At 40.9% G+C, this 10,385-nt stretch overlaps 1 protein-coding gene across 1 annotated transcript in view; it reads right to left on the bottom strand.

The window, feature by feature from the left end:
* Window positions 1–66: 66 nt before the first annotated feature.
* Window positions 67–10,385, bottom strand: part of LOC130182165 (carbohydrate sulfotransferase 11-like) — a 32,675-nt gene continuing 22,356 nt past the window's right edge. The window contains exon 3 of the mRNA XM_056396834.1: window positions 67–1,587. Coding sequence (XP_056252809.1) covers window positions 742–1,587 — 846 coding nt within the window. The 3' untranslated portion in view covers window positions 67–741. The remainder of the gene's footprint in view (window positions 1,588–10,385) is intronic.

Genomic DNA, 10,385 nt, shown 5'->3' with positions numbered 1-10,385 from the left:
AGGATTAGGATAGGTTACTTCAAAACATCTAAACATCAATAACTAATATTCAAAGCAATAAACAAATTCTTGCTGAAATGCATTTATTTGAAAATTGTGAGACAACTATATATCTATTTTGGTTTGTATGACTTGGTAGAGTCAGAAATAACAATAAATAAAGACAGTATCACAGTTACACAAAAATCTCTTCCTACAGTACAAAAAAAACAAAAACAAAACAGTCACAGTTACAAAAGTCGTCGTTGTCTGCTGGGGTCAAATTAAGGCCCACTATTAAAGGCACATATATTGGGAGACATTCACTGTCCAAATGTGATTTTAATACTTTCATCATGGTACTGCACCTTGTAGAGATCACCTTTGTGCAAATTACACATTTGAAACAGCAGACGAAGTGAAATTAAATGAAACCAAATTTGAATGGCATTTCACACATTCACTCTTTACAGTAAAATATAAATTTGCCCTCATTAGGCAGAAGCGTTCATCTTGTGATGGAAGGTCCTCTCCTATTTGTTTCGCCTGTGTGCACAGAGGTTCTTCAGCTTGATGTTTTATCCGTAAAAATAAGCTCTCATCAGGATATTTTCATTGCTTTGATGGTGCTTCTTTCTTTTAAAACAGTATTTGCAGTGTCTGTAATAAGGCCTACAGAGAAGGAAGCATCTCAAAAACAAACTGTACTTTTCCAGGCTCCATAAGTTCAATTGGAGTCCGTGGATGAGAGACGTCCCAGCCTCATCTAAACTTGAGGTAGGCTGGTATGGAATAGTTGAAGAGCAGGAAGTCCATACGATAGAGGTTGTAGAGTTTCTTCTGGTAAAACGGGCTGATGTTTTGGAAGAACTGGGCTGCCATGTCTCCTGTAGTCCTGGTGCTCTTGGACGAGGCAGGGAAGCTGACCTGGTCCTCCACGCCGGCCAGCTGCAGCACATAGCGGGAGTCCTGCTCCAGCGTCTCGTATTTCCCCACCACGTCGTAGTGGATGAGGCAGGGGTGGCACAGTGAGTGCACCCGCTCCCAGTGCTCATTGAAGGGCTCCTCTCGCTGGGTGGCCGGGTCCACGAGGTAATACACAAACTCCTCGAAGGAGACGTCATTTCCTCTCTCCAGAGCCTCCGGCTGTGGGTCCGGCCTGTGCCGCCGCACTATCTTTGTGCCGTATCGTTTATGAAAAGCTGTGTTGTAGCTCCGTGTGAATTTGTTGCGATACGCGGACACCAGCCGCTCGAAGGGCTCACGTACGAAGACGAACTTCAGGTAGGAGCGCAGGCGCTGGTTAATCTGGGTGGTGGAGTACTCCGACAAGGTACGGAGGTTTCCTGGGATGTGGGCCTCATTGGCGGGGATAGCCAGTGGATCTCTGAGGGACCCGGCAGCGCCTGTCAGAACCATGAGCACCCGCTTCCAGTTGGTGCAGGCCACTTTGGGCACGTAGCAGTACAGCAGGCCGTGCTGGTCGTCCACGATGACGTGCTTCAGGTCCTCAGGGATGAGGACTCTGCGTTTGCGGGTGTAGGAGTGGCAGGCTTCCTCTAACAGCTCCCGTCGGCCCTGATGGATCGCCTGTACTGCTGATTCAATCTGTAGGGAGAAGGAAAAGAAGACTTAAACAGGAAGGACTATTTGTCTGTAATAAAACCTGAAGCACTGACCCACTTAAAATGATATTCTGGGTTAGTTTTGCCCATTATTTAGATTGGTTATAGTAGTGTTGTGTTCTATGCTGAGATCTGACATCTCAGAAAGTTGGATGGGGCAAAAACACCAGCAGTCTGACATGTTGTAACAAACCCCCACATTAACCAAATCTATTGTGTTTGTATGCTGTTTTCCTGTGGAGGTCTCTTTCTGACATTTTTTATTTTTACATTAAAAAAAGCGATTTTTAAACGATTAGGGTAGTCAGTTAATCGATTCATCTATCAACAGAAATGACAAACATTTGCTAAATCCAGCATCTCAAATGAGAAGCTTTGCTTGTAAATGATTTGGTTTGACAAAGAAAGACATTAGATCACTGGGAAACTGCAATGGGCATTTTTCACCATTTTCTGGCATTTAATACAAAATAATCGTCTTATATCATCTGAAAATAATACATTGATGATTGTTAGCAGAGTGCATAACATTAAAGTTAGCAAACAGGAGAAGAGACCCTGTGTACTCTGCAGATAGCCAAGATCCCCTGCTGTAAGTTCTGAGTGTGAGCAAATACATTCTCAGATACTTCTCCCCTGGAGGTCTTAATCACAGCCCATCTCCTGCCATCTCCATACAGCCTTAATAAAATCCTGGGTCAGCCGGTTCAGCTTGGCCTCCTCATGGCACAAATGCCTTATTTACTTCTTTCACTTCATCAGGCCGGCCCTCCTCTGCAGTGGTCGGAGCCCCGAGCCTCTCAGTTTTAACTCTGTGCCTGACGCTATGTGTGGCTCTGTGTCGACTGGCAGACAGTGGACCACGAAGGACACACCAGACCGGTCAAAGACTGTAGAGCCAACGCTCGCCCCTCTCTCAGCAGAAATTTGTGCAGCGTGTTTACTATAACATCTTTCCACCTCCGACTTTAATCTCTTCATGTGAGCCGTGTGCATGATTTCCTACAGTTTTCTTAAAATAGCAACCAGGATGCACCACAAACATGTCAGTCAAAGAGAATGCCAAAGTCTTCTTAATGTGTTGGGGTAAATATGCACATGTCGAATGTTTCAAAAAGCTGAGCCTATATATTTAAGCCAAGATTACATCCTGGTTTTGACTTTTTAGGGCCCTATGCTGCCTCGCTTGAAGTGTTTAAAGCTGCACTAGTCAATATTTTTAGAATCACAAAGAATAAAATGATTATGTGAAATGTGAAAGGGGTCAGTTGCAGTGACCAAAAACAGCAGGAGATTTCCACTCAACTCTGCAAAATCCACCGTTTCCAGCAGCAGGCAGCTTCAATAAACCCACTCTCCATTACCTGCTCAAGACTAAACAATAGAGAGGCTAAGTTCGCAGCTCGCTGGTGACCTTCAGGTAGGTTTAGCTATGAGCTGGATGTTTCCCTCAGGAGTTGTAAATTACAACCAAGCTAAACGTCGAGAATATTAGGTATTAATATCAAGTTGATCAAGTGGCTAAAAACACAACATGACATAAATGCTGATATTGTTTCCTGGCAACTGCATGTGGAACGAGGCAATTGTTTGCCAACATAAACAAAAATGTTATAATGCGAATGATATATCAGTGTTCATTTACATTTAATATTAGTTTAACAACTGAGGAGTGTATAGGACTATAGAGCAGTGGCTAAACTGACCCTAAACTGACAAATTAGGCCACAAACCCCCATATGATAACATTTTTCCTTTTACATGTTTTATTCCCATTTTGCTGGGGACACTCAGGAACCTCCTCAAAGACCCCTCGGGGTCCCCAGAGCCACTGATATAGAGTGACAGATTAAAATATGTGTTTTATTTAAAAAATATCTTGGGCTTCCAGGAACATTAGCTGGGCTGTGCCAGTTTCTTTCCAGGTTTCTTCAATGTGCTATTCATAACGTGGTTTACCAGTCAAATCAAAACCAGTGTTTTCTGGTCAAAAGATGAAATCAATAATAAACATCTTAAACAGTTGACTGAGCTGGATTCATTTTGTCACTTTGCCTTTAAGCAGCTGCACAACAGAAAATTGCAATATGCATGAGCAAAGGAACACAAAGGCATTCATATGCTGTGTTTACAAATATAAATAAATATATCAATTTTGCATTAGTCCCAATAAATGATGTCTGCTGGAGCTGGTTTGTTTTCTGGCATGTTCACCTTCCATCTCCTCACAAGGAGATTTAACTGGAAAAAGCTGTTACAGACCCACTTCAACATTACTCTGCCTCCAGCTCCATCATTCACATGGATGAATATTAGAAAAGCTTTATGGATTTATAGAGAGATGAAGTGACTGTAGAAAGCCCCGCCCCGGGGTGTTTATCAGAGAAAATCCCCTTTAATTGGCAAAATCCGCCTAGAAAAGCTGTAATAAACTTAACCGCAGCAGTCACAGCAGTGCAGACAGGCTGCTCTTTAAAAGGCAGATGGAGTTATCTGTGTTTTCAGTATCTAATGTGATTTTGTTCCAAAGCACAGAGGAGGCTGAAAAGTACCATTTTAAATCCAAATATGTCAGCACCCAGTGATGCAGTGACGCTATTGTTGTCCTTGTTAAAGTAAGAAATGCAAGATGCACATAAACCCAGTGAAACGGAAGGATACATTCAGGGTAGAGAAACTCATGTCTACACTGAAGCTCCACACACATCTAATACTCAGTGCTCTTTAAGTACATCCACTGGCAGGAACAGGGTGAAAGGGTGAATTGAGTGAATGCTGTCCATGAATACTCACATCATTTACTGCATTTCATTACAGGTAAGAGTAATGTTTAGCTCCATGGAGGACAGCTGTTTCATCTATACACGCAACATTTACTGGTTTGATATCGTAATTAAAGAGATAAGATGAAGATAATCAAACAGTCACAGTGAATCAGCAATTCCACTTCCTGTCACAGGAAGGTCTGTAATGGTCACTTTGTGCTGAATTTTAAAAATGGATCATTTCCAGGCCTCTGTTACTTTGCTCCCTGACAGCTGTGAAGGACGAAAAATGAAATATGTATAAATAAATAAATAATTTCTGCATTTAATACATAAATAAATGCAAAAATAAATAGATTTAGGTACTGACAAATGCTATTTCTGTATTTCTACATTTATTTATTCATTTACTTATGTCATTTTTTGTTCTTCATAGACAGCCTGGTAGTTTACACTATTAAGCAATCAGTCAACACATTATACTCCAACATTTTTCTTTTTTGATAAACAGCACTATCAACCTTTAAGATAAACTATTTTCAGGGGTGCTCGGGCAGCTCACCTGGTAGAAAGCGTACCACATATCGGCATAGTGACCCGGGTTCGAATCCATCCCAGGTACTTTGTTGCAGCTCGCTCACCCCCCCCCTCTGTCCCCTGCCTTTCCTGTCTCTACTGACACTATCTAATAAAGCAGAAATGCCAAAAAAAAAAGATAAATTCAAAGACCTGTTTCAACATTGTGTTTGAGCCTCGGACACCAGAAGAAAACATGACTACCTTTCCCTGTAAAAGTAAAACAATCTCTCAGAGGTTCTTGTTGGACAGTTGAATAGCTCTGGAAACCCCCTCATGCCCACACCTTTCCACTTTCCACTGTTGGGGGGTGGGGGGGTGGGGTGTCATCTGTGTCTGACCATTTCTGTGATTTTATGAAAGAGATGATCCAACATTCACACTTACTTCACACAGAGAGCGACCTGCTGTGCAGAGGTGAGAAAGGAGAGCTGGAGTTTCAGCTTCTCTCAAGCTTTTCTTTCATTTGTTCCATTACTATTTTTGTCACTTTTCGACGTTTTGTCACGTTACAAGCAGGACTTTCAGAGGCTGAGAGCAGGAATACAATCAATAAAGCAGTTACTTTGAGGTACGAAGGTCTGCTGTTCATGAAAGAGACAGTGATGGTTTGTGTCTGATAAGATTTTAAAGTATGGAACCTGTTTCTCAGTCTTTATCTAGTATTTATGTTAATGACAGTGTCAGGCAGGTCTTTAAACTGTAATGTCTTTACTGTTGTTGACAGTTGCCACAAGAGAATTTCTGAAAAGCATCTTAAACCAAAGTAAGAGACTAAAGATAAGCAATATCTATATTATCAGTCTCCTTACACAGACAGATTGGTACGAGTGGACGCTCTGTCATATTTGTAGTGAATGGACATGAACACATTTTCATCCTGAATCCAGCATGTCATAAACTTCCTAAGACTACTGCCAACAACAGCACTGCTGCTGCAGAGTGGACTGCAGTGAATTCTGGGATACACTGAGCTCTGAATACTACTTTGAAGTAGTGCTAGGAAAAGTGCATCAAGTGCAGATTAAGTGCACTGTGTGTTGACACACTTGCTTACTACCCAGCAGTGTGTGAACGAACACTTAAATGCTCAGAACTGGGACAAACCCAGGGTTTGACTGTGTTCAATAAGGTTTAGGGCTGCGTACTGAAACCCGGTACTAAACAGTACCACATCTTTAAAGACCAGAGTATCGATAAGCTCTTGAGAAATATCAAGTCCTTGAGAAATTAAGAAAATAGATTTCCTGTTTATCATTGCAACATAAAAGTTATCTTGCGCATTCTATCTCACCACCTCCATTTCTGATTAAGACATTCGTCTATGAACTCTCTCTCTCTCTCTCTCTCTGGAAACATCTAGTGAAAGTCTGTCACACACGGACGAAGAAATGTTATGATAACAGAAGTAGTAGTAGTACTGTTAAATTCTTAACAATACCCATCCCTAATAATGTTAGCATACAGCTTTAGGCTGCAGTGACTGTCATTACATATGCAGGTACTTTGGTCACAAAGCAGCGTAGTGGACAAATGTAGAGCTGATAATGGCAGTAGATGAGTAGTCAGGTGTTAATACAGTTAACCCTGAGGGGGACATGAATGCATGTACCAAATTGTATGGCAACACATCCAGTGGTTGTTGAGACCTTTTACACAAAACTATAAATATAAATGCCATCCCCAAGGTGGTGCTAGAGTAAAAGTCAGGGGATCATCTCCAAAAACATAAATCGTCTGGTGACCATGAACCTCTGTAAAAAACCTTTATGACAATGCAACCAACAGTTGTAGAAATATTTCAGTCTGGACAAAAGTGGTGGAACAAAGATGGCTGTTTTTTTTTTCTTCTTCTGCTGGATAAAACAACATCAAAGCAGCCATGAAAAATATCACAACAGTCAAGACATCACAAAGATCAGCAGTGTTTTGTGTATCAGCCACTTAGTTACTCAGAGCAGGAGTTACTTTCCCTAATATAAGGTTCAAGTTAATGAGGGCTGGTGCAGTACAGATGGATTTAATTGTATTGGAATTTAAGATGCTCAGAGCTGAACTTCATGCATTTATTCGTCTTCCTTACTCCTACACAGGTTCAGACGCAGGAGCTTGAATATATCATACTCACACATTTTAGGGGCCAGTGGCTCAATAATAAAAAAAAAAAAACTAGACTTCGGGACAGATTTACTGAGGTTTTTGTGCCGGAAAAACTGATGTGACATTTTGCCCCAAACACACGTGTTGTATTTATCAAGCAGACGCAGGAGACTGGAGCTGCAGTTTGAATGTCATTTGTGTGTCTTTCTCCTCATTGCATATGCATTAAAAGAAGGATTGTGTGAATACTAAGAAGAGATAACGGCGTTAACGGAGGATGATTACGTATTCTGGTGGATTTACTGAGGTCATGCTACAGGCGGCTGTCAGTTCTGCAGAGAAAATTCTCTGCCTCTAAAACGAAGCCATAACCATAGTGCAGATTTACAGGAGTCACACGGACGACTGTAGTAAGAAAAGAGCTGTGCATTAAATATAGGCTTCTATATCCTGTAGCAAACAGCTGACTATTAGATACAAATCTGAAGATATTGAGTTATTATTATTGAACACAATATGTGGTTATTATAAGGAATAGTGTTGTGGTTTGTGTTCACCAAACTTGAATTGGAACTTGAACGTACATGATGTAAAAATGTGTCTGATTGCATTTACCTCAGTATTAACACTTCAACACCATCTCCACTTCTGTTTATATAGTAACAGCTTTTCTCAGGTGAAGGTGGCCAAAGTACAGTGTCAAGAAAATCTACGTGAACCCTTTGGTGTAACCTGTTTTTTTTACATTAATTGGTCACAAAATGTGATCTGATCTTCATCTAAGTCACAAACACAATGTGCTTGATTTAATATTTCGTGTCTTTATTGAACACAGCCATTAAACATTCACAGAGCTGGTGGAAAAAGTAAGTGAACCCTTGGATTTTATAGCTGGTTGAACCTCCAATAACCTCAAACCTGGTGTGAGCGGCTCTCTGAAGTCATAGCATCTCTACTGGATTAAGGTCTCGGCTCTGACTGAGCCGCTCCAACAGGTGGATTTTCTTTGTTTGAGTTTGTGATAGATTTACTTCCATGTAACTGAGATGAAGATCTGACCATATTTCAAGACAAATTTATATGTAAATACAGATAATTCCCAATGGTGCACTATTTTATCATCAGCTTAGTGATCTCATATAAATCCCACCTCTGAACTGTCCTTATGAGCTCTCCTTCACTGGCGCAGTACATCTGCAGGACAGATGCCAGTCCTTGGCAGTCGATCTGATAGTTGTCAAGGTATTTCACTCAAACTGAAAATGTCAGCCTCACGGTGGCATGAATACAAGAGTAAAATTTCACTGCAGTTCAGTTGCTGAGAGGTTTCAGTCCAGACCAAAGCAGATCAACCCTGCCACCACCCCCCTGTTAAAAATGCACATATTTTACAAATAATGCTACTAATATAACCCAATCCAACTTTTACATTCACACAAACATCAGTTACGTTGAGCTTCTCAGAGTGAAACTGTGACTAACTGGTTAAACTGAACTGTTTGAGGGGCATTTCAGCCTTATTGAATCAGCTGCACGGTTTGGCTGCTGCTTCGTCTCCCGTCCTTAGAGAGCAGCATGACTGTAAATGCTGCACAGCACAATAAATCAAGCTCCATTACAGCCACATTAATTTTCGCTAACTAGATTCAACAATTAACTTGTCACATGGTTAAACAACCGTAAAGTGCAAGACATCTGATGCAATGTGATGAAACAAGAAAATAATTGTTTCCATGGTGCAGAGTTTGGATACTGAACTATATAATAACTGAGGATTCCTCCAAATCTTCAAGGTCCTCTTCACCCAAACTCCACCTAGTGGTTTCTAAACCAGGCAGGAGCTCATGAGATACCTGTCGCTGACACTACTGCCTCCCCTAAATGAAATAGACAGTGTAATGGCATTATGGGTAATGGGTTATGAAATGTTGTTCTGGTTACTCGGGATAATCCACAGACCTTACTGTGAATGGCTTTTCTATAGACCCTATAAAAACTGCTCAGACAATGATGTCATCAGGATGGCGGGCTTTCGCACATTAAGAACTACCAGACTAACAGCAGCACCAATAATACAAGTATTCATTACTTTAATTATGTATTCATTTGCTCCAGAGGGCCACTTCAGCCAGCACTGGATGTGCACTAGACGCTCATAATTTCTGTCTCAAACCAGGCTGAGCTGCATCTGTAGGAAACCAGAGCACCCAGAAGAGACACAGACCATGAGAACTCATCACAGAAAAGACCAGGATCCAGATTAAAGGCCAGAACACTCCTGCTGTAAAACAAGGATATTCTCATCAGGGTGTACAGTAAAACAAATAAAGTCAACACTGTAGCTAGACATGTGCTCACTGGTGACAGTAAGCTAGTAGCTGTGTAATGTGCCCATCGGCTGACAGTGAAGAAATTGTTTCCATTTGTTCCGATGTGTTCCCAGCTGACAGCCTTGAAACCACGAGTCTTAAGAGTTGATCACATTGTAGAAACGTGAGGCCTCCAACAGACAGTGGGACGTTATGGAGCTTGATTATTTACTGTATGTAATTATTCTGATGTGCAAACTGACAAGTCATAAGATACAGACATGGTGTCCAGCAGGTCAGCTGGGAAACAATGACCCAGTTGAGCTAGAACGCAGCAAGGGGGGGTAAACAATAATAATGTCAAACTCGTGAAAAAGGTGGTAAACTTCATTCAATTAAAAATAGCTATCTCACTTCTGAAAACATTGTTACAAAAGGAAGGTTACATTAGGTTTCATGGCTGTATACTGAAATCAGTTGGTCTCTTTCATTTTCAAAAACTTCAACAACAATCCAATAGCAATTTCCCAATTTCTGTCAACACAGGAAACATCTGATTAAAGGTGAAATGGTATTCTATATGTAACCCTAGTCCCATGTATCTATGCAAATTTATCAGGAATTGTGGAGTACAAAGGGACAGGGCCTGAGTTCGTTATTGAACTAATATGTATAAGAATTCTGTTCTGCCAAATTAATAAGGACACCACACAACTGTTGCTTTAAATACAAAATTCCCTAACAGGTATTTATTTATAACAGAAATAAGATTAAATGAATTTTTGGTAACCTTTCAAATACCTTATAACAGGAAATTATTCACATTTTAAATACCCGTTCAATAAAGGTTGCATGAATTATAATTAACAGAATCACAATTAACATACCTGTAGGCCCCACACACACACACACACAGTCACTCTTTAACCATACACCAGCAAATATGAGAGTTAACCCTGTTGCAGGCCTGTTTCTTGAAGCTGGGGTGCGGTGAGACCGAAAACTTATATGGCCACTTCACTCAGAAATGA

The sequence above is a fragment of the Seriola aureovittata genome, chromosome 2 (genome assembly GCF_021018895.1).
Source record: "Seriola aureovittata isolate HTS-2021-v1 ecotype China chromosome 2, ASM2101889v1, whole genome shotgun sequence".
Taxonomy (NCBI): Eukaryota; Metazoa; Chordata; class Actinopteri; order Carangiformes; family Carangidae; genus Seriola; species Seriola aureovittata.
This window is presented reverse-complemented; position numbering and strand designations above follow the sequence as displayed.